We start from the raw sequence: 24,999 nt of genomic DNA, 5'->3' as shown, positions 1-24,999 counted from the left end.
GGCCACTATTAGTATTAATGGCCATGACTAAATTTCTCTCTGTGTCTCTGTCTCTCTTTCTGTCTCTGCCACTCCCTCCCACTTGTCTTCCCTAGTGATACATACACCTTTTCTCTATTTAATCACCCCGCGTTCCCCTGGAACAGCCATCCCCTACTGTCACTGTGTGTGTGTGTGTGTGTGTGTGTGTGTGTGTGTGTGTGTGTGTGTGTGTGTGTGTGTGTGTGTGTGTGTGTGTGCGTGTGTGTGTGTGCACATACATGCCTCAACACTGACCAAACTAGGAAGAGGGCAAGGCAGACAACCAGCTTGCAGAAACATGGCGGAGATCCCAAAGTTCAAAACCAAGTCAGTCGGCACATTTGTGTTTGTCAGTGATACTGAACTGTGCATGCTAAAGTCTTTGCATGTAAAGAACAGTATGTGCAAGAGTCTACAGTTGCTCTTGTGTGCGTGTGTGTGTGTGTGTGTGTGTGTGTGTGTGTGTGTGTGTGTGTGTGTGTGTGTGTGTGTGTGTGTGTGTGTGTGTGTGTGTGTGTGTGTACAAGTGTGTGTGGAGGTGTCTCTCTGTCTACATTTACGTGTATATGCTGAAAATAAACATGGGTTACATCACTCCTTGTGACCCCGCAGCACATCCACTGTAGGCCCCGCCTCTGTTAAAAGAGGTCTGACCAGGCAAAGTCGCTCATTGGCTGAGATGTTGCAGGGCCAGTTGAGGTAGTAATGGCAACCTGGTTTTATTTAGACCACTATTCACATTGCGACACCACCATTAATAGTTTATACTCTCTGCTACAAATACCAGAGTACCCCGAAGAAAAGGGTGTACAGGTGTACTTTAAAATCAATCCTTTACATGATCATTTAATCAAAATTGTCAGACTGTAAAGAACAGCTGAAGAATCGTGTATTTAAATGCAAATCAGGACAATACGACCCGCAAGCTTGTGGTGCTTGTCTGTAAAATGTGGCTTGTTGAGATATGAACCTGAAACCACATAAGCTACCTCCTGAAACAACAAGGCCTTTATTAAGGTCTCAGTCTGGCTCTGTCCCAAGGGGGTCGGACCTCAGGATTCCACTGTTGTTTATATGCCTCAGTGTGCATGTGTGTCTATGTGTGTGTGTGTGTGTGTGTGTGTGTGTGTGTGTGTGTGCATATGTCCAAGACAGAGATGTACAGCTGCCCCGTTGTCCAGTTCCACACAAACTCATCTCAGCTGCTCAAAATCATCAGTAAGTGTCATTGGAAACACAGACACCCTAGCACACACACACACACACACACACACACACACACACACACCCACACACACACACAAAGGGCCACGTATGGACAGGTTTGGCTCATTCATCCTTCTACACAAATGTTGGTGATAAATCTGCTGTGATAGAATGTGCAAGTGTGCAGCTATTTTCTCCCTAAAACAACTCCCTCATTGTCCACACAGACCACCAGGACCCAGAATACCAGAGCCTCGATTCGACAAGTCAGTTAGTGTAACTAAAGAATGTTAAGGATCATATTTGTTTTAGCTCATTAATTAGAAATCATGTACATTTAAGCATTTACTGCCAATCATTTTCCACACTGTGCAATAAGCCTTAGTTCTAGCCTTGATTAGTGCATTTTGACTATCTTGTAGGCAATGACCAGTTTGAAAACTAGCAGGAACGTGAAATGTGATTGATAGAAAACATCTTTTTGTTGTAATAGTTGCAATACATCCATATTGTACTGTGAGGAAGATACAATCTGGAATTTGCGATATTGAAAACACTGAGATTGTCTTTCCCTGGTCTTAAATGTAACATTACAGCTCAGTTTATGCATTTTTCTTGTTCAAATATTCCTTGAAATATATTTGAAAAATACCTAAAATCACCCCAAAATATTGTTTCATCTATCAATATTCGCCTCACAGCTAGAAGGTCCCGGGTTCGATTCCCATCTGGGGCGCTGTGGGCGCTGTGGGCGCTGTGGGCGCTGTGGGCGCTGAGGGCGTGTCCTCCACCATGTCTTCGGTGCCCGCTGCCCTTTATCTCAAGGAAAGGGGCCTTTTTGTGTGGAGTTCTGTTCTCCCTGTGTTCACTTGGGGTATCCTCCATATAAAACCCCCACTAAAAACATGCAAGAATATCACCACCTGACCAATGGTGACGAGAAGGAACTGTTGGCTGGCAGCCCACTGCTCCTGGTCTGCCGCGGAGGAAGGACTTCCAGGTTGGGTTAAATGCGGAAGAAATAATTTCACCAAAAGCATGGCATATGCATGTAGTGCTGTGTCTTAATCTTAATCTTATTGTTTTATGATATCCATGGTGATTGATTTGCCTTCAATGCTATGCTCTCTCAAGCAAGCTGATTTTGATGCCGTACAGAAATTAACAATACTGCAGAGGACAGTGGAAATCTAAAAACATCAGGTATTCTTTGAAAAGAGGTCAGGTGGGTGACCACCTGTGGGTGGTAAAGAATTGGTTTAAGCATGTAAGAACACTGGTTTGGTCTTGCTGTTTGCATGGATTATGATTCCTGTGTGGTAGCTTTAAGGGGTGCAAGTTGTCTGGGGGGAAAAGTGTAATAAACAGAGCTGCAGCACATCAGCAGAACTTCAAATGTCATTAATGTAAGGAAGCACTTTGCACACTTCACTTCATACATCACAGAGAGAGAGTGAGAGAGAGCATCTACACAGGTAAATGTTCTCTGTTTATTAAAGGCTTACCCCCTGAAATGGACAGAATGTGAATTAACAGCATCCTCTGAGAGGCTGACAAGTGCCACATTCCTAACATCCTATTACTGAGGGTACCCTGCTGCCACCACGTTGCAACTGGGTCACTGGAAGTTATGCACACCCAATCACATATTCACACACTCAATGCAAACACACACACGTAAAACCAAAGGAAAAGGGACAAACACATGAAAGATGCGCACAGAAACACTAATCTGGACATGTGGGATTGTCACCTTCCTGCCCGACATTCCTTCCCCAGTGTGCCAGAGGGGGCTGCAGTTAGAAGGGCACGACGGGTGGCAAAGGGTGGAGAGAAAGAGACGCGGAGGGCAGAATCACAAATGCGGCATGTCACATGGTCAAACAGAGAAGATTTACGACTGATCAGGTTCCACATCGGCAGCGTGGTGTTGTGGCTTCAGAATGCCAGGTATGGGAGTGAGATCAGACTCCGGCTTTAGTTTGTGCACCCTCTCTGGCAACTGCAGCCGAGTGTGACTGACTGAAGAAGGAAGTTTGGCGTGAGGTACATGGTCATTCGCTGTCTGGTCATGTAACATCTTCCTGTTTGTGCAGATTTACATACCTCTGAACATGCACATGTGAGGAAAAAGGTGGGAGCACTTGCAGAGAAGGGCGTGCAGAAAAATGATCCAGGATTGGAAGGAAAGCAAGGAGGCACAAAAAGCGACATTGTGCAAAAATAGTGAAATATCAGATGTTAAATGTCCCTCTTTTCTTTGTCTCATTTTATTTTTCCCTCTACAGTCAGGAGCTGTGATTTACTCACCGGTGACATCATGGAGACCGCAGCTATTTTTATTGGTTGGTAAATGGCCAGTTCTTCTCCATGCTATGCCACCTGTCCAATCCACAGCAGTCAACAAGCCCCTGGGAAAAAAAGTCAACCACCCAAAAATGATTGAGAGTTGGAAGGCAGAATATGATACATGCATGCCATGCTACTGTCCCAGGCATGTTTCACAAGTCAAATGTCTTGTCACTGCTACTGGTTTGCTACCCTTATTTGCCTGTGTTATTCATAACACTGAGTACAGTGTACAGTGTGTCCTTATGAAAACACTCTTATACATACAGTAGCCTTCCAATATAATGTCTTTTTCTGTTTTACCCAGCTCAGTTTTTTTAGTTTTGCACATGATTTTAAAATGAAATGCCCCTCTGTTGGGGAAGCCCTTAATTCTGCACTGTGTTCCACTCTCTTGTTCTTCCCCTGCAGGGTTTAGAGTGTGTGTGGGACTCCGAGGGTGGAGTCAGTCCTGGCACTGTGTTGTGTGTTCTTCTGTGCCATTTAGTCACATGCCATCTGACCAACCCTTGGCCCTGAAAATTGATAAGTACAGTACTCAGAGGGGGTGAGAGTTAGGGAGGATCATTGTAAAACCCCTGCACGATGTCAACTTTCAGCACTAAACTGCCACTAAAGGTAAAGAATGACTGTAGGAAATACTAGACAGCCTGAATTCCCAGAAAGCTGGGATGCTGTGTAAAACATAGATAAAAACAAAATGTAATTTTACGAAATGTTCCTGAGCCCATGTAGTAAAATCCTTTATTCAATCATGTGTTCACAAAGTGGTGAACCTCGCTCCATCCTTGTTTGTGAACGACTAAGCCTTTCCAGGATGCCCCTTTCACACCCAATCATGATGCTATCACTTGTTACCAATGAACCTGTTTACCTGTGGAATGTTCCAAACAGGTGTTTTTGGAGCATTCCACAACTTTACCTGTCTTTAGTTGCTCCTGTTCCAACTTGTTTGAAACATGCTGCTGCCATCAAATTCAGAATAATTTTGTATACTACTGTTTTCAGTTCAGTATATGTCCAAATCAAGAGGCTATTAAGGAAAACCAGCCATACAAAGTACTGAAGAGCTCAGAGAGTCTAATGTATTCTAGTATGATATTATTAAGGGTTTCTGAATGTGCATGTTTAGGCTTGGTGCATTTATAGAGGATGCCTCACAAACTGAGACAACATCATATTGAGGCACTTCTAATTAGTGTCAGAATTGCCTGAGCTCTCATGGAAACTAACAAGAGCACTTCACAAATGAATAGGCTGTAAACCAGAGTTTATTATCCATGAAAGGACCTGCAGATGAAATGTTTTTTTATGTGTATGTGAGAGGGTAGAATACATTTTAGTGTGATTCATAGAAAGATAAAAAGAGGACCAGTTATGAACAGTCATGTGTGGTAATTGCACACCACACAGAAGCGTCTCTTGACCTTACTGCCTTACTTACATCACAAATTCATGACTGTGATGAGGAGTCCACCTTGTGGCAGGGGCATGAAATGGCAAGTAATGCCATTAAGAGTTCCAGATAATGGAGCTATAATTCTGCAAAGCAATGCTAGTGGGTGACATGGGTTTTAAAAAGCAACCCAGAACTAATACAACCTCTGTCAAAGTTTGTAGTCTAGACTGATTCTCTAGTTTGTCTCCTTTAAAGCGAACTGTTGCCCACTTGGCTCCCTGTCATCATGGTGCACATGCACCAGTCAGCAAGTTTTCTTATGACATATTCATGTAAAATCAGGATGAAATAGGTTATATTCTGTTTACATTAAAACTGGAACAACAAGAAAGAATTCAATTGATTTTCATTTGAAAAATATATGTTTGTCTATACTATAAATTACCATGTGACCCAACCAGTTTGTATCATGACCCCTGGTGGGTTCCAACCCCAGATTGACGACCGCAGGCAAGTTTAAAGATTAAATTGGGTCCTTTTAAATTAAGGTAAAGGATGAATATAGTTTTTTATTTAAGTTTTATGACATTCTACCTCATATTGTCAGTCTGATTCTCCATATTGTAAGTTCACTATTGTTAGTTTTGTATATTTTATACACATGACATTAACCTGTGAAGATTTATTTTTGAAATGTTTAATATAAACCCAATAAAATGTCATAATGATCACTTGAGTTTTAATAAGTTATTAGACTATTTCATACTTTATTTTAGATGTTGTACTTTATTTTTTCATGTATTTCCCACTTAACATTAAATATTTGGGGTTCTACGGTGCTATGAGTTCATGTTAATGTGACAGGTAGCGGGTTAAACGTGGCTCCTCCGCGCCACTGGGGGGCGCTTGTTCGCTGTAAATAAATGCCATCGTGGGTAGACGAGGGCCGCCCAGCCATGTTGAGGAGTCTGTCAAGCAAACTGCAGCCCGCCATTGTGTAGAAACCAGGCTCTGTAGAGAGATAGGGGCGCTTGGCTGAAACTCTTCAATAGCTAGACCAATTCTACACCCTGCCGCTTTTATTTAGGAGTAAATACAATTACACAGGCTCCGGGGGGGAAAGACATGTCAGCCAGCAGCCTTCTTGAACAGGTAAAGAGAGGTATTTTCTGAACATTTACGAGGGCCAAATTTCCCAGCATCGCGACGGCTAACGAGGATAGCTTAGCTCAGAGGCAGCGGCTGTGGCTCAGTAGTGCAGTAGGCCTGACCACCTGCTAAAGGAACTGACTGCTGAAAATATATCTCTTCATCTATTTTTCCCCTTCCTCTCTTCTCATAAATCAAACCTTCATGAATCACCTGGACCCAATCCAGAGACCGAAAGGCCAAGCTAATAAAGGTAAGAACAAATATTGTCTAACGTTGTCGACTTGGGTTGAGTGAATGCGGATCTTTTTACGTGCGATGCGCTTTGAAAATCTTACGTGCGCGGATGCGATAGCTTGTCTCCTCGCAGCTTGGTAAATGGGCCCGTAAGTTGTAAATAATTTTGCATTTAATTTGCCACTTCACTGAAAGACTAAACTACATGGCGTTTCATAACCGTGCTCTCGGCCCTTTACTCACCATCGGTGAGTTTCTTCATATTCCTGAAATGGCACTTATAAGGTTCCCACAGTTAGCATTAGCAATCTCTTGACTAGCTAACGTTAACGTTAAATGGCAACATGATACACATCAGCATCCTTTTCCTGGTTGTGCTTGCAACGCTTTTTATTGCACTGACAGGTGTGAGAATACGTTCTTGCCACTTAGTCTCTCTCAACATGGGTCAGTGTTGAACATTTTTCCGGTGTTAAGCTACAGGTGCCATCCCATCACGCTGGCCACTCGGCTAAATGTTAGCCAAGTCCTTCGTGTTGAAAGGGCTCTTGGCGCTCGTTAACATGGAGACTCTGCGCACTGCATGCGGCTAACTACAGAGCTAGCGTGCTAGCGTTAGCTGATTGCTAAGTTAACCCAAAATGACACGTCTTCCGACGTGCTTTTCCTCTGTCCAAATTGGCCTCGCACATTTCCGTCAGCAGGCTGTTCACGCCGTTATGTTAGATAACATAAATTTGCTAACCTGTGTGTGTTTTTAATTGAACTTTTCCTTGTGCTGATAAGCTCTCAAAGAATCTAAGTCATTGAACAGCGTAACGACAGCTACAGAAGAAAGCACCAGAAACTTAAACCACCAACCACCAACCACAGTTCTACTTACATTTACCAGATATTCAATCTGCTCTGGAAATAACGTGCATGGCATAACCTATCCTGCATTTTAATTTGCCATGATGAAGGAAGTTTCATATCTTCAGTGTTATTTTGTGCCAATATGCAACCAGTGCCTGTGAAGTTCATCTAATTCATCACTGGTGCATCTTCATCTCATTATTCAAGCTTATGCTGTGTAATCTGAAGCATACTGAGCAGTTATAGTATGCATGTTTTAATGTGCTCATCTTTGTGGCATTTACGGTGATATTCATAAATAATTAGAGGAAATGCTTATTATGTAATAAGCTGTGATGATGCTGATTTGAAATGACCAGATATTGTAATATATCCCACCACTGATATCTCTGTAGGCACACAAACCCGTATGCTCTGTTTACATCAGTGTTGTTTCATTTTCAGTGCAAAACGGAGCTGTGACCCAAAAGGATACTTTGAATGACGATGAGTTTGAGCCTTACCTGAATACTCAGGCCAGACAGGTAAGCTTGATAGGCATTTGCCAACAAGTGCTGTTTCTCAGTTGAATCACTTGAATTATTAAGAGACTGAAATTCTGTAAAGTTAGTTTTTGTTCTGGGTAAATCAGAAATCTTTTCATTTGTGTAACGTAAATGACCGCTGTGGATTTCATGGATAAAGTCAACAGGTTGTTAACTTCCTCTTAGACCTAAGTAGTTGAATTTCTAAAATAGGCAACAGGATTCAAGAGTAACAGTGGCCTGATCATCTCAGTCAGTTGATAAATTCCTTGACTGATCATGATACAGAACTTTCAGTCTGGTTTAGATTGTCCCCATGTTGATACGTTATGTGCTACCATGTAATGTATTTTTGTTATATTTGTTATGTTTGATATATTTGAGATGTGGGCTTATCCTGGTCATTATAAACTGATTACTGTAGAGGTAACTAATAATAGAATAATACAGTCAGTATATTATTAAATCCAGTGATTTGTAGATTAGTTTCAGAGCTTCTTTCCCTCGTTGAAATAAATCAAGCGATGAAAGTTACAAACGAAGAGCTCTTTTGAGGGGGACTTTTTTTAAAACAACTCCCAGTAACCGTCTCTGCAGAAGATGATTATACATACTCGCAGACTTCTTGTTTCAGTGGACTCAAGGCCTCTTTTTGTGTGCACATCCTTGCCTTTTGAATATCTGAGGAATACGGGAAGACCTGGGGGATGTGCAGCTGGAATGAGCGTTTGTTGATTATTTAGATACGAGCGGCCTTGGATTTTATTTCTCCACTGTGTGGTGGATGGAGTTCCCCTTGTGCAGTAACAGACACACACTGTCTATGAAGTGGATTGTGAAGAGAAAGAATGGAGTCTGTATTTTCCTCCACACTGAAGAATGCACCATCCTTTTGTTAAAACGTCTTCGTTGAGTGTTATGTATTTACAGATGAGCTCAGAGGAGATCAAGAGGGATATAGAAAAAGTTTCATTATTGCAGGGTGAATCCCTGGTGAATAATACCAAAATAATAACAATAATACAGTACAGTCTTTTATCTTGGTCTGATTTGTTTTTTGTTTTTTTTGTTTTGGGGGGGGTCTACAAGAACAAGGTATACACATGTAGAACAGAAGATTATGTCAACAGTTTGTTAATTTTGTTAGCAATTATCAATTAAGTTTCTTGTGACTAAAACAATTTCTTTTTCTATTTAGAGCAATGCCTATACGGCCATGTCGGACTCGTACATGCCCAGCTACTACAGCCCCTCCATAGGATTTTCCTACTCCCTAAATGAGGCAGCATGGTCCACAGGTGGGGACCCTCCTATGCCTTACCTGGCCTCTTATGGACAGCTGAGCAATGGGGAGCCCCACTACCTCCCGGACGCTATGTTTGGCCAGCCAGGCCCCCTGGGCAGCAACCCTTTCCTGGGCCAGCACGGTTTCAACTTCTTCCCCAGTGGCATCGACTTCTCGGCATGGGGCAATAGCAGCTCTCAGGGACAGTCGGGGACACCGCAGAGCTCTGGCTACAGCAGCAGCTATGCCTATGCTCCCAGCTCGCTTGGGGGTGCCATGATTGATGGACAGTCTCCATTTGCACCTGCTGCCAATGAGCCCCTTAACAAGGCACCTGGTATGAACAGCCTTGACCAGGGCATGGCAGGTCTTAAGATCGGCGGTGCTGCTCCTGGTGGTAATGGGGACATGGCTCCTAAGGTGGTTGGCTCTGGCTTACCTGGTGGGGGTCCCCTTGGCCCTGTCTCATCTGTAGGACCTCCCAGCATGCCTCCTGTCTCAATTGCCCCTGCCAAGCCCGCCTCCTGGGCCGATATTGCCAGCAAGCCAGCCAAGCCTCAACCCAAGCTGAAAACCAAGGGTGGCATGGCCGGTGCCAATTTGCCTCCTCCGCCCATTAAACACAACATGGACATCGGCACTTGGGACAACAAGGGCACCATGCCTAAAGCTGCCACCCCTCAGCAGGTGCCCTCTATTCCCAGCAATGGGCAGCCGCCCAATCAGGCTTCCCCACAGCCCGGAGCTACTGCTGCAGGGAACCCACAAATGCCCCTCAGCAATGGACAGCTGGTACCGCCTGTTTCCCAGATGGGGCAGCATCAGCTTCCACCTGGGCAACCAGGTATGGCTCAGATGCCCCAACCTCCTCTCTCCCAGGGTCCACCTCCTCCCCCAAGCCAACAACAGCAACCTTCTCAACCTACTCGTTGGGTCCCTCCACGGAACCGGGCCAATGGATTTGGGGATGGCAGTGGGAATGGAACAGGCCAGTCACCTCCCACCTCTTCTGGTGTGGGTGTGGTTCCTGGGGTCCCCTCTGAGCCACACCCAGTCTTAGAGAAGTTGCGCATGGTCAACAATTACAACCCCAAGGACTTTGACTGGAATCCCAAGCAGGGCAGGGTGTTTATCATCAAGAGCTACTCCGAGGATGACATTCACCGCTCCATCAAGTATAACATCTGGTGCAGCACGGAGCATGGCAACAAGAGGCTCGATGCGGCCTACCGTTCATTGGGTGGCAAAGGGCCGCTTTACCTTCTGTTCAGTGTCAATGGGAGTGGTCACTTCTGTGGCGTAGCAGAGATGCGCTCACCCGTGGACTACAACACGTCTGCTGGCGTGTGGTCACAGGACAAGTGGAAGGGTCGTTTTGATGTGCGCTGGATCTTTGTTAAGGACGTTCCCAACAGTCAGTTAAGGCACATTCGGCTGGAGAACAACGAAAACAAGCCAGTGACCAACTCTCGGGACACACAGGAGGTACCACTGGACAAGGCCAGGCAGGTGCTGAAGATCATCGCTGGATATAAACACACCACTTCCATCTTCGATGACTTTTCTCACTACGAGAAGCGTCAGGAGGAGGAAGAGTGTGTGAAAAAGGTAACAAAAGTTACTGTTGAATAAAGCGAATGATAAAACAGATGAATGAAAGGTTTTGTTGAAAAAGGTGCAGCATATGAAGCCGGTTTGGATGCGTGTATGTATGTACAGGCTTTCTTTTTGCATTACAAAGAAATACGGGAACATCTCGAGGATTTACAGCTGGATGGAGATTCAGTGTGATTGTACATGGGAGCTTATTTTGTGATTTTTCTTTCCCTTCAGTTTTTCCACTGTGGTGTAAATGTGGTCTACCTGTTTGATTATTTCTGTGTATTGCTTCACTTGAAAATAGAATACCAGATGCTATAGAATGAACACCAGAAGTTTTACTTGGTGTATTTTATGAAATGGAAATATTCAGTGGTTTACCTGAGAACATGTCAACATTGAATTGATTGGTTTGTATTGTGGTTTAGTTGTTTAATTTTGATAGCCTTATCAGGGGTGTCTGTTCCTGCCTCCAAACATGCTCAGCTGTGCAGCCTAATGAAGATGCATGAAATGTATTTTTTATGTTTTATGTGTGAACGCACATTTTGGTACTGGGTGAAATCTGTTTAGCACATTTTGTTATATTGTGTTGAACTGTCTGCATCAACATAAGGACCAAATATAGAAGAGCACATGTGTACTGCTGCTTACATAGTGTAGTGATAAGTGTTTGCATGTGTTAATTGTTAAAAAGATACTGTCTAATACTGGGTTTTGATGTCCCACACAGCTGTGTTACACATTCTTTAACCTCTTTACCTGACAGAGGTACAAATGAAGGGAAGATATGCCAAGACAACATGATTAATATTGGCTCACCCTCCTTAATGGTGCAGTTCGCTAACCTTTTGTAAATTGCCCTTATTTACCTGCTTGTTGTTAGATGTTGAAACGCTTGTTTTATCCTATAGATACAGAAACATTTATCTTCCCATGTGCTGTGATTTTAATTGGTTCATGCCCAAAACTGTCGTTTTAGTAGAGTCTGTATATACTGAATCTTTGTGGTAAGCTTTAGAGGTATCGCTTCTTAAAGCCACAACAAAATGCTGTTAAAAGGTTACTGTTTAGTGCATAAGAGCAAGGGTTCATGAGCTCTGGAAACAAGTGATTTGACCACTATCCATATTTTAAAATGTTTTGTTTATGTCACAGATTTGGACAGGAACAGCATCTTTATGTGCCGCTGCTTTCTCATACTTAACAGCAACAATGACATCTGTACATAAATGAATGTAGTCGCTGTAATTAGACATTCATTTAACATTCATGTAAATATCTGTAATATTTTGAAATGGTACTTGGTAACTTGGTCTTTTCAGGTATTGATATATGAAAGGTCAAATATTGTGTATTTCATCACATTTTTAGAGCCTCGTGTACAAAATCTAAATAAGCCAGACCAGCAGTTTTGCAAACTGCTGAATTATGTATTTTAAGCGCCGTCTTGAGAGCCTGAAGTCAGCTGTGACCATGTTATCGACAGTATAGTGATGGATGCTAGAGATGAGCGCTGTCACCTTATGAAACTCCAGCTAACTCTTTGTCCAGAGCATAATTCAAGTCACATGTGGCAGTCTTCGATTAATAAGTGTTTTATGTATGAAGTAAATCAAACACCTCTGTGATGTCTGCAGGCAGAGTTGAAGTCTGTGTTTTAGCTTTTGATCGTAAACTGCTGTGGTTAAGACAAAGTCAGCAGACTCTTATGTTTGAAAACCTGATCTGGTTTCAGAGTAATCTTCCTTGACTTGTCTGTTTGAATCTCTTATGGTCGCACTCAGTTTTCACTCCTCTGTGTGACAGGTGGAGGTCCAAGGCAGTGAGCCATATCCCAGCAACCCAAGCAACAGGAGTCATTACAGGCTTCAGGTAACTTGCTTCATCTGTCACCGTGTGCAGAAGCTTGTTGTTATCCTGATATTGGATGCTGCTTGTCGTCTTATAGATTCATGTTGATCACAAATCAAGCATGTAAAACAGTCAGTTACTATATGTGAACGGTCTTTTTTTAGCTGGCCATGATGAGCAACTGTAAATAAAATGGAAGCTAGGATGAAGGTGCGCCATCATCATCAAAGCATGAACTAGAAGAACAGTGAAGAAGTTTGAAAATATCAACATTTTGTCAGTAACTTTGTCTCTTTGTTTGTGTTCCAGGAGCGCCAAGGACGAGTCAAGTAACAGTTGGTGCTTTGGTCAAAAGACTGCAATGGCCCCCCCTAAAGCCCTGTCCACCCCATTACATCATTACATCCAGATCTCTAAGAAATTCTTATAGGGGTGAAGAATTAACTAAGGACAAAAAACAACTAAATGAAGACTTTCTTGATTTCTTTTGACTTTAAAGACTTACTTCAAACTTGTAGTAAAAAGAAAAGGAAACGATTATTCATAGGACTACAACTAAATGCATAGCATCCTTAGGTGAAATCTTTTTTTTTTGCCCCACCCCATTCCACTACATATGCTCCCCCCCCCCGTATGCTGCTTTTTTCCTTTTTTTAATGAAAGGATCATCCTCTGTTTTTATGGTCCAAGAGCAAGTCTGTAATTCTCGCACAAACACACAAATCCGTTAGAAATTTGTAGTGTTTGCTTGTAATAGCGTCCCAAAGTCAAGAATGGACAGTTTGTCTCATTTTCTTTGTAACCCCCTGCCCCCCTTCACCAACCCCCGTCTTCTGAGGACGCTCACACCTTCAACCGGGACCCGACGGAGTTTCCTCCTCAGTGGATTTTCATCGTTGGCGGGCGTCAACTGCGCTCGCTCCAGAGTCTGTTTTGTACGCGCTCGCCATGTTTTTGTTTGAGAGCACTGCCAATGTTCAGAATGGCCTGTTTTGTTTTCGCATGTGTTGGACGGAGTGTGTCAGGAAGGAAGGGTCTGGAGGCTCCGGAGAGAGAAAATGGAAGGGAAAAGGGGGGGGGGGGGGGTGTCAAGAGTTTGAAAGAAGAAGAAATGTTAAGTTAACGAGCTTTGCTCAGTGTATAATTTTATGGTCTAAAAAAAAATTGGGGCCCTCTGTTAACAGTCTTCATTGGACTTTATTTACCCTCTTTCTTTCTCTTGGACAAATTAATTCATCGTTGCTTTGGGCTGCTTTCTTGTTTTTTTTGTTTTTTTTTCTCCTTCCTCAGTTTTCTAAAGACAGTGATGCGAGTGGCCTTGCCCCCACTCTTTCTATTAATCAGTTCAAAAGTAATAAATGTGGTATATTCAGCAGAACTGGTGTGCATTCCCCTTGTTTGACGGTGTAAAGCAGTTTTGTCATGCGGCGTGTCTGTGCGTTCTCTTCATCCGGTTTTCTTTTCCCAGATGGGTCTGAATGAATGAATGTTGTTCTGCTGACTTTCACACTCAGCCCGTCCACTCCCCCCACCCACCCACCCCCACGTCTTCAGCTGTCACCTCTGTACCCTGCATCTCTTCCCTCTCTACTTTCCAAACCCACCTTGTCCTCCACACTCCCATTTCTGACTGCTCAGCCAACTATACATACTATAATATCACAATCAGCTTCCACCATTTTCAGAATGTCATTGTTGGTGAGTAAAAACAAAAAAAAGAAGAAAAAAAAAACGCAAGGTCCTCTTTCAGAACTACTGGCTTTTATTTGTGGCATAATAAAGATGCTCCACAAAGTGGTGTTTGGGTTTTTCTCCTTATTAGCCGTTTTGGTCACATGGGTGTCCTGCTCTACTTGTCTTGTATCATTTTCCTTGCAGCAGGCCAGACATGATGCCTGTCTGGATGTCCTGATGAGTGAAATCTGCTTTTATCATGCTGTGTTTGATGTGTTTAGTGTTGTAATGTTGCCCTCTGAAAACTCATTTTTGCATAAGGGGCTATACACTTTTTACAGTTTGACACACTCATATATATATTTTTAAGAAGCCTTACGTTTGTGAGAATGTCGATGTATACGTGTGGATAAATGACTGGAAAATTATCCGCAATCCGCCATTTTCTCTCCCCGTCGGTGCGGTTGTACTGCACGTAGCGGCCAGCAGAGGGCGACACAGCATCACGTACCGCCGGTCAAAGGATGGGCTCTCCAGCGGGGACCGACCGCTCTCCAAAACGGGTCCCGGCAGCAGGCGCCCTCTACACTCGACTGTGAGTTTTATTCTTCATTCAGTTCTTTTAATGACTCTTAACTCTGCCTCTTATCACCGACAGCAAGCAAAAACATTTTTGGGTATAAAAACTTGATTAATCAGGTCTGAGCGGACCCATGTTCTTGACATTTGATGGCTCGATGTGGCCTTGAAATGCAGAATGCATTAAAACGGTGAACAGATGAAACATAAAACATAAAATCACGACCCACAGTAACATTAAGGGCCTTCTTTCCAAATTAAGCCGCGCATCCAAATCACAGGTTTTACAGGAATTTAAATCTTTCTCATGTGTGTGCAAACATTAAAAATCGTGGCTATATAAATTATCTAATAATCTCAAATACATGTCAAATTTTTAAGCCTCTGTGAATTTACCCATCATTTACATCTTAAAATAATAATTCACATGAAACTCTGCATAGGCAGCCGAGGAAGCTCTGCCCTGATAGGTGGTTTCATTAGTTCATATTATTATTTTATTTTTTATTTATTTATTTATTTAAAGTCCAAATTTTGACTGCCCGCCGCACTGATGGAGCCGTACATATAACCACAGCTTTCATAGAATTAATATAATGATGAACATTTCATAACAGGCCTCTTAGAAACTTTGGCTGCATGGTGATGAGGCCATCGCTCAGCTTTTGGGACTGAAGAGCAGGTCTTGGTAAGAGGGACTGTGTGTGTCTGTGTGTGTGTGGGTCTGTGGGGCGGGGGTCGACGGCACGTGTCGTGTCTGCGTTGTGGGTGCGTGGCAAACACGCTGCCTCGAGGGGATCTCCTGTGACCCTTATCTGCGCGTCTCTGGGGACGCCTGTTAGCCCCTCCTGGGATGCAAATGAACGGCCATAAAAGAGAGGCAGATACAGCCACCGAGACGATGGAGGAGAAGAAAGGGAAATGGGACCACGGGGAGAAAGTGGTGGTGGAGGAGGAGGAGGAGGAGGAGGAGGAGGAGGAGGAGGTGGTGGCGGTGGAGGGGAGGTGCGGGGAGGGGGGTTGAAGGCGAGGAAGAGGAGGGGAGGAGGTCAGCACTCACATCTCGGAGCGCACATCAAGCTAAATGCATAGAGGAGATGGAGGAACAGAATGAGTTGCCCTGCAGTGGTGAAAGGAGAAATTCCCCTCTGTGTGTGTGTGTGTGTGTGTGTGTGTGTGTGTGTGTGTGTGTGTGTGTGTGTGTGTGTGTGTGTGTGTGTGTGTGTGTGTGTGTGTGTGTGTGTGTGTGTGTTGGTGGAGTCTCTGTACTATTGACTAAATATAACAAGCATTCGAATTATTATCAGTCACTCTCCTTTTGCTGACTTCAGTAGGCTGTAATTCAGACACAATTAAAAACAATGCATTCATAAACACAACATAAAACGACCAGTAACCATTCACTTAGCATCCTATATTTGCATTGACTCATTTAAGACATTATTTATTACTAATTCTCAAATATCACACTCTGCCGCCTTGCATTTCTGTAATCAAAATATTTCTTTGTCTGTTGTATTTTGCCCTGTAGAAAACATTGTTCATTCTCAGAGCTACACATTAGTTGCGTTGTGTCTGTGGATTTATATTGCTCTGCAAGGTCATGGTTCTGCTTTATTTTCCCCTCATTATCATAAGGCATCCATCTCTTTCTTCCATTAGTGACGCTCCACCATGTCGCCAACCCGACCCTCTATTTACATGACTAAATTAGATTTCTTCTCTCTTTCCGTGCGTTTTCTTTCGGAAAGCCTGCCTCTATTAATGAAAAAGAGGGGGGAAAAAGTGGTAAAGCTAAAAAAAAAAAAATAACACATCAGTGTATACAATAGCTTTAACTGCTTCATTTCTAATAGAAAATCATACATGTTCAGTCACTAACGCAGTTTATGCGAAGGCTATTATAAGTTCTTTATGTGTCACCGTGTTTTTCCTTCAATATCAGATTTAAATTTAAAGTGATTTTTTTTTTTTTTTTTTTTTTTTTTTTTTACATGGACCGAAATGCCCCTCCTGCACTCCCGGCCTGTAATTCCACACCTGTCACCAATTTATCAGCATTATTTAGCATCATGGCGAAAAGCTGCAGGAGCTAAAAAGAAATATCGGACTGTATACGCAGGCTGTTCAGGAATAAGAATATGTCATGATGATGAATGTTTTTAGCATGTGAGGGGGGTCACCTGCTCGCCATCGCCAGGGGTCCCGCACTGTTGACATATTGAATATTACCCCCTCATTTCTCCTCGTGTCTCAATCCTATTGAGAGTTTTTGAAAATGCATAATGCGTAGACAGGCGAAGGGGCCTGGAAACAGTTGATGACCTCTGTCTCAACATATGTGGCACACTTGCCCTCTGCACGCTCTAATTGTGTGGAGATGACAGGCAATAATGAAATGCATCCACTGGTGTATGAAAACATGAAGAAGCATATAGGCCTGATATAGATGCAGGAGGCGTTCTGGGGGGGGGATGATTCCCTTTGCATTCACCTGAAAATGGACTAAATTTTGTGCCCACTGTGATGCTGTGGTTGTTTATGTGATGGTTTTATCATCTCTTCCTACAATAAATGCACTGAGTCATATTTTGAACATCCGTTAAAACGTAGAGAATTCAAGCCGCAGCAGTAAGTAAAATAGATTTAAAGGAACGTATATGAAATATCTTGTGGATTTTCATTGTTTTGCTTATTCCGCCTCCATCATCTGAGATGTAGGTCAACTCGCATCTCTATCGCCTCGAGCGGTTTACAGCTCGAACCATTTGATGCAGCTCTGTGATTATAGGAGTTGAAATGAAGCTCATTATTTAAATTACTTGATGTGTCTTTGGGCCTTTTTTTTTTTTTTTTTTTTACTTTGAAAAGAAATACTACATAGCACAAATAGAGATGTTGTCCATGAAATGACTTCTTTATTCAGACTTTTTATGCAGCAACAAAAACGCAAACAGAGGCATGAGGTTGAAACTCGTAAAAGAAAAAGAAAAAATGCTTTCGTTTAACTGAAGACTCAAAATAAAGCGCAAAAGCCGTATTTTCAGAGTGGATGATTGTGACAAGATGCTCAGCTGAGGTAAAATAAATCGGCATGCGTGAGGGTGATTGTTGCCTTTTATGAGTAGAACCACTAATTCATGCTCTTATAGGATTCTCACCCTGTTTTTCCATCTTCCTCTCAGATAGGGCAAGTGTACACTCATGCGTAAACACACAGACCTTTGAAGTGGCCCTCTGTCACCACATGGCAAATCCCCCTGGTGTGATCCCTCTGTCCATTTGGCCACAGGACCGACACTGGTAGGCTGCCTACGGCTCTGTCTGTTCTGTCATTATGGAAACTAGTATATAACTGCGACTGGTGCCCAGTGATTGTGATGCATTTCTCTCTGTGCTTCCAGTATGTCTCAGTAATACCTCTCTTGGATTCGTATGGCTTTCCTGAACTGATCTGTGCACCTGTCTTAGGTCACCGCTCTGCAAGCCTAATGCTTCTTCCCCACCTTCTCTGTGACTGCTAATGTCATTGCTTGTTAATCTTGTAGGGTTGCAGCGAACATCCATCTGTGTGGTCACCAGTACCACTCTCCTGTCCTGTAGTGGCTTTATGCCGGTCTCTCAGGTGAGCGAAGACTGTGGCTTCTCTCTTGGCATTCACCGCGTGCCTTAATTGTATTGAAATTAAATCAAGGTCCACTGTGAACACAAAGAGCTCAAACCCAAACTTGCAAAATGTTCTCGGTTCCTGTTCTCCTCTCGTCACTTACCCTGCTTTTAGCAACACTTTCCCCTCCTTTGTATTCATGTTGTGCTGCGATTTTCAACATGAGCGCTGTTTGCTAAAGGCGGCCACTTTCTCAATCTTAAAATTGCATCCTATTGTTGGATTTTGTCAGTCCATCCCTGTTTGACTTTCTCCTTCCTCTCTGCTCACCTGTGATCTCTCCTCCCTGTGGGCTCAGAGGCGGCTATGCGGTCCTTTCACACGTCAAAGTACATTGCATGCTAATCCCACACCAGCAAGAATTCTCCCTTTGCAATGAAAACAGGTTTTTCATACAGACAATACATGAAAAAAAAAAAAAAACATATGATACAAGCCACTGACATTGTGATTCCTCTGGCTGAACAGCCTAGCGTGTGAATGCATGCATGCGTTTGTGGATGTGCAAGAAAGAGTCCCAGCACCAAAATGTGAACAAAAAAAATATACATCTAGTGATCATCAAAGCAGCAGTTGCAGCATTAAGGCGTTCTCTGTATACACATAGAGCACATCATTAAAAAGCACCACAGAGAGAGGAGAGCACAGAGAAACAGGGAGTGAGATAGAGCGAGCGAGCAAAGCTACCTTTGTTGCACCATAAAGAGAGCAGCAGCCCAGCTACCTGATTGCTACCATTCCTGCAGACCATCTTCCCCTCAGAGCAAAACAAAGGATGACGACTAGATATTTATGAGTACACACTGCGATGCGCCGCTATGCCTTTATCCTCACTATGGCACTGCCTCCACTGTTCCTGGTTAAGGGCTTGGTACGGTTTAATCAGACCAAGCAGTTCTTCATTACAGTTGGTAAAGCTGTGTCGTTATCTCCCCCTTTCCCTCCCTCTCTCCCTCCCTCCTACTCTCCTGTTCTCTCTCTCTCTCTCTCTCTCCCTCTCTCTCTCTCTCTCTCTCTCTCTCTCTCTCTCTCTCTCTGTGCACTCTGCGCATGTAACTATAGCCATGTACAGACAGGAAAACAGGGTCTAAATAACGATAGTCTCCATCCTCTGATTAATAACTACATGCACAAATGGATAATTTAGCAAAGAGTAAAGACTGATGTATGATACTATATATGTACAAAAAAAAAAGCAAAACCACAAAATTTAGCTTTACACAAGCTTACGCAAGACTCTCGCATCCAGAAAAATGCAACTGTTACATTTAAAATCCCTTTCTTTTTAAGCTCTTGACCACTGCGCTCAATTCCTTTCCTGTATTTGCCTATAGAAATCTACTGTAGCACAAGCAGAATAGGGTTTGCTCAGATCAAATATATCCTTCCTCTCTAAAGACGAGGCAAAAAACAGCAGAGGAGCTGCAGAGTATTTCCTCCTTCAGGTCCTTGGTCCTGGTTTTGTTATTGTTGTTGCTGTAGTTGTAGCTGTGCTTGCGCAGCTCCATCCTGTGAAGGTCCTTGTGGGTTGGGAAGAGGAGCAGGGGAGCAGGCACACGGGGGGTGGTGGGATGGCGGACAAGGGGGCTGAGGGGACGGGAGGCAGGCAGGCAGGTGTCACGCATGCAGTCAGGGGAGAGGAGAGAGGGTAGCAGGAAAAAAAAAAAAAAAACTCAGCTAAATTCTACCCAGTCACCATCATTAGAAAAATCCATTTGGATCTGCTCAAGACAAAACCAAAAAGGAAGACAAAAAAGCCCAAGATGTAAAATATACATATATACGCCTGGTAGGTATATATGTATGAGGATCCAAGGGAGAAGGAGGAGAAGGACAGAGATAAGGGATGGACGGACGAGGAGGAACAGGCAACTGGCTCACACACAGACACACTGCGCCGAGGCGAAGGCACGGGCTTCAATTTATGCTTTCTGGTCGACACCACCCCCCACCTCACATGCACGCACACACACACACACACACACACACACACACACACAGCGTCCCGCCCCTATCTGCCCCTGTCCCTGTCCTGTCCCGTACTGGATGCGTGGCCCAGCTGATCAGTGCAGAGGGATTAGCCAACGGGGCCAGCTGGCAGGGATTACACAGGCAAAGTGGGGGAGGTGTGTGTGGGGGGTGGTCGGAATGGGAGGGGGGACAAGGGGTGAGGAGGGTAGTCCTAAGACTTGGGGGGGGGGGTGGGAGGCCCTGTCTTGTCCTGCAGACACACACACAGATGTGCATGTAGACACCCACACAAATCTGTTAACACATACAACAACACAGTGACATGCACATTTCATGCACATGCACATGTGCATCATGCACCAGCGGCTGAGTGCTATATAAAACACTTACAGATACGGCTTTTGACGAGAACACATGAGCTGCAGCGGCGCAGACTGCAGGGGTAGCCAGCCAGTAATGCATGCGGTGCATCCTTTCGCCCAGCAAGCCACGGCGACGCGCAGTGTTGATAAATGTATGTAAATGTGCGGGAGGCAGCGGGGGATGGATGGAGGAGGGGGCCGAGAGAGGGAGGGAACCCCACGGGAGAGCGGGGCTAGGCTGACAATGCAAGGCTTTGACCCTTGACCCCTCTCCGCTCCATCATCCACGGCCATCAGCTGATCCCGGGAAATGGACAGCCGCAGCAACACCCCCCTCCCCTTCTCTTTTTACCTCTCATACAAACACACACACATACACTCTCAACTAAACAGCGCTGAATCTACCAGGGCCCACCTCACCTCTTTTTATTTTTCACCATTCCTTTTCCATCACCAGCTCCCTCCAGTCCTCCATTGCTCTTCCCCGTCTCATGCCTCACTTCACCACTTAGCTCATCCCGATACCCCCGCTCCTAACCTTTCTCATTATTTTGAAATGTGTCGACATCCACAGCTGTCATATCCATGCAGGAAGAGATCCATTCTGCACGAGTATATTTTTTTTATGTGTTCATGTTTTGACTGATCCCACTGCATTCAAGGATTTTTGTATTTATTGGCTGTCAGTCTTCGTTTTCCATTTTTTTTCCCTACAACTGTTCAAACCTTTGCCACAGTGCTTTCATATTACATCTGCAGTCCTGCATGTAGGAGTTCAGACAAATTGCATTTTCGCAAATGAAATCAAATACATTTATCATTGAATCAAATACATTTATGTGCTTGAAGCATTAGAAAAATTGGTGCAGTAATTGTTTTATGAACGTCAGCACTCTAAGTACATTTTAGGGTAAACATACCAGCTGTTGAGGTGATGACTTTTTTTTGTTTTTTAATAATAACTAATATCTCTTGTGTTAATTTCTTTGTGTTCTGCAGTTAAAACAGCACTGAAAGTTTGACTCACCCGGTTCAGTCCCTGCTGGTAGTGTGATATCTGTCAGGCATTACCAAAACCTTGCCGGCTAAACGGCTGCACGTCTTTCCAGTAGTGATTCGACACACATTTACTTCACACCCTTTGATCTCCATTTTTGTAAAAGCATAAAAAATATATCTATTTCAATATCATGCAGAATTACATACCTGGATGGGATAAAATAACCTAGAATTTGATATATTATTTTTCATGGAAAATACGATCTGTCTCCCGTCTGTCACCAAATCTGCAAAAACTGCCTGGTGTATAAGGATAATTCAGAGACATGTTCAGTTAGCATTAGTTGCGTCAAGTGTTATTCTGTGAAAAGCTCAATGTCAAAAAGTTTGCGCAGACTGTCAGCAGCAGTTTGAGCTGCAGCACGTAAGGCAGAGACGCCGCTCAGTCCAAACACAAACACATGCGAACACGCCGCAGATGCACACACACACGTAGAGTGATTTCTGTAAAATCAAAGAGACATTTTGTAGGGCCTCGCAGGCAGTAAACAGCAGCAGTGTTTTATAGTAAATATATAGAATCAGACATGGTTGATGTGTGACAAATAGGACATTAGTTTAGACCTGTTTACATGAAATGCACAATAACACTGCAGCAGAGCTTTAGGGTGGAATAGAGACAGCTGGGCCTTCCAGTTACAAGAGATGGAGAGGATGTGAGTGAAGGCAAAAATGGATCCCCTTTCCTTTCTTTTTTTTTTTTTTTTGTTTTAATACACTTGTCTACTCTTTCCAGTTTGTGTCAAATATTTTTCCTCTATTCCTCAGAGAATCCTGGAACCTTATTATATATGGGCATAAATTACATGCCATAAATTTCACACGTTCGGTGCTGTATACGTTAATATGTTTAGGTTAGGCATGTTTACCCTTGTGCATGTTGGCATGAAGAGAGGACGGAGACTTGTGACTGCATTTTGATGCCCTGCTACCCCGTTCTCCATTTTAAAAGCTTGTACATGTGAGGATGAGAGCGGGCGAAACAGGCGTGCAACCCTGCTAGCAGACAGCTAGGAGGATCACAGGGAGGCAAGTAGAGAATTTTTTATCATGCGGGGAAATACGAGGGAAAATATAAGAGGAAGCAGTCATACAAAGAGACAGCCCGGGAGAGACAGACAGACAGGCAGGAAGACAGAGAGACAGGCAGAGACAAATAGACAGTGCTCGTCCCTAGTTTGGTAATCCGATGGAGAGATTAGCAAGCAGGCAGCATTTGGGTCGGATTATCGAGTCATTAGAAAAGACTGGTGCTCCAGAGCCTCTCTCATGTGTTAATGTGGCTTTAGAGATCCTCAGTGCAGTCTGCGCAGATTGTCTAGATAGTGCTGAGAGTATATACAGTAGAGAGTCTTTCAATATGTAAATAGGGCCACATAAACCTAATGCCCCCACGGATTGATTTGTTTGTATGCATGTATACATCCATTATTTAGGTCCCATATGAAATACACCAATCATTGTGAGGACGTTCTAATTTTTTAAAGTCTTTTAGTGATTTTAAAAATCCCCTTTAACAACAAGGAGGAGACTAAATGCATATTTTTCCTCTTCTTGTTGCATATTTCAATGCTGCAGATGTGTTTACTGCAGAATTGAAGTGTGTCACACAGAAAGGTCCCCTAGATCAATATAATTGATATATAATATAATGAATATTTTTGCATCAGTCGAATCCCCACTTTGTGTTTATTTCTGGAGAAGTGTTTTTTGTATTTTTAATCTCAAAATTTGCAGCTCACCATCAGGATTTATTTTTTCGACACTGCATCCTTATCAAACCCTTTTTTTTTTCCCCTCGCCCCAGTTTGCAGCACTGACACTGGCCTACAGGCAGGTGAACCTGCAGACAAACGAAGGAGTGTCTGAGCAAATGCTTAAACACTATGTCTAAGTGCATAGCTCGATAAGCTGTAGCATTTAGCGCTGTAGGTCAGTGGAGAATACCGAGCTATATGGCCTTCGTGCACTTGCAAATCATACAGCTGTGATGTTCAGTGATGACGGGATTTAAACAGGATCAGGAGGAAGCCTGAGAGCTTACGAGTGTGTGTGGGTGTCTGTGCAGGGGAATACATGTATTTACAGTACGTTGTGTGGATTTTGGGTATTTACTCTGTAAATATCAGTGGTGATACACACAGCTCGACTGTGTGTGTGTGTGTGTGTGTGTGTGTGTGTGTGTGTGTGTGTGTGTGTGTGTGTGTGTGTGTGTGTGTGTGTGTGTGTGTAGTTGTGTCAGGGGTTGGGGGTAGCTGGGCAGTTCACTGACAGCTGATCAATGCTGCTGACACACTCTGTGTCAGATGCGCTGATATGGTCCAGTGACCGCAATATCAGTTTCAATTTCTCTAGAGTGGGCCATGAAGCCTCTGGTGAGTGTGTGAGCGTGTGTGTGTGTGTGTGTGTGCGGTTTGCAATATTTACGAAATACCAAAAAATGTAAGTGTGCATGATCACGGTCAGCAAGAAGTCGTTTTTTTCCTTTCTACATTGACAAAGCAGTTCTTGAAGGAGCCACAACAGCCTGTAACTTTACTTCCAGGTCGAACACATACAATCACACACACACACACATACGTGCAAACATACACTATCTGATCTGTGTTCCCAAAAACCTTCCCTTTTGCTGCTGCCTCTGCATACAGCATGCCCCAGTTCCCCACCCCCATCCCTTTTTGTCAAATAAATTGCTATGTGACCTACTTCCCATTTTGCACCATTTCTGTCATGTTCAGATATTACTGTTTGAACATGAGTGATTTGCTTTGGGGCATACAGTATCAAAGAAAACACGGTGTGTATATAATATGGGGCATACTGTACTGTAAAGTGTAATGAATGAAATGTGTTTTTTAAAAATATGAAAACATTAACATCAGCATTAGCAGTTGTTTTTTTTTGTTTTTTTTTTCCGAATTAGGATTTGGTGCTGTTGCAGCGTAGCAGCTTCTTCTAATGTGTGGGCAACGCGTTTTTCTGAAAGGCTTTTGTTTTTAAAATTGCTCTTGTATGATTTGTAATTAAAATACATGCTTCACGTATTTTCTGATTAACACATACAATAATACTCATAGCCCTCATAATAACAGGATGTCTTTGTGATGGTCATAGACTGGGGAAATAAGGTAAATCAATTTTGCAGCCTAGTTAAGCAGAAAGCACAGTGGTAATTTTCAGTAATAAGCATGACTAATTCATTGGACCAC

General features: G+C 43.3%; 1 protein-coding gene across 1 annotated transcript; it reads left to right on the top strand.

Moving 5' to 3' along the window:
* The first annotated feature begins 5,931 nt into the window (after nucleotides 1-5,931).
* ythdf2 (YTH N6-methyladenosine RNA binding protein F2) lies at nucleotides 5,932-14,276 on the top strand. Its single transcript, XM_070978826.1, has 6 exons — nucleotides 5,932-6,127; nucleotides 6,353-6,377; nucleotides 7,661-7,740; nucleotides 8,939-10,633; nucleotides 12,434-12,499; nucleotides 12,788-14,276. The coding sequence occupies exons 1-6, from the start codon at nucleotides 6,101-6,103 to the stop codon at nucleotides 12,809-12,811; spliced, it is 1,917 nt and encodes a 638-aa protein (XP_070834927.1). The 5' UTR covers nucleotides 5,932-6,100; the 3' UTR covers nucleotides 12,812-14,276.
* The last annotated feature ends 10,723 nt before the right edge of the window (nucleotides 14,277-24,999 follow it).

Source organism: Chaetodon trifascialis, chromosome 14 (assembly GCF_039877785.1).
Source record: "Chaetodon trifascialis isolate fChaTrf1 chromosome 14, fChaTrf1.hap1, whole genome shotgun sequence".
Lineage (NCBI taxonomy): Eukaryota > Metazoa > Chordata > Actinopteri > Chaetodontiformes > Chaetodontidae > Chaetodon > Chaetodon trifascialis.
Note: the sequence above shows the minus strand (reverse complement) of the source record. Positions and strands in the feature narration are given on the sequence as shown.

Bases quoted from the DNA above. Each gene is read 5' to 3' on its own strand.
- ythdf2 (XM_070978826.1), top strand. From the start codon at position 6,101: ATGTCAGCCAGCAGCCTTCTTGAACAG. The intron at 6,378-7,660 runs GTAAGAACAAAT...TTTCATTTTCAG, and splicing joins GAAAGGCCAAGCTAATAAAG to TGCAAAACGGAGCTGTGACC. The intron at 7,741-8,938 runs GTAAGCTTGATA...TTTTCTATTTAG, and splicing joins TGAATACTCAGGCCAGACAG to AGCAATGCCTATACGGCCAT.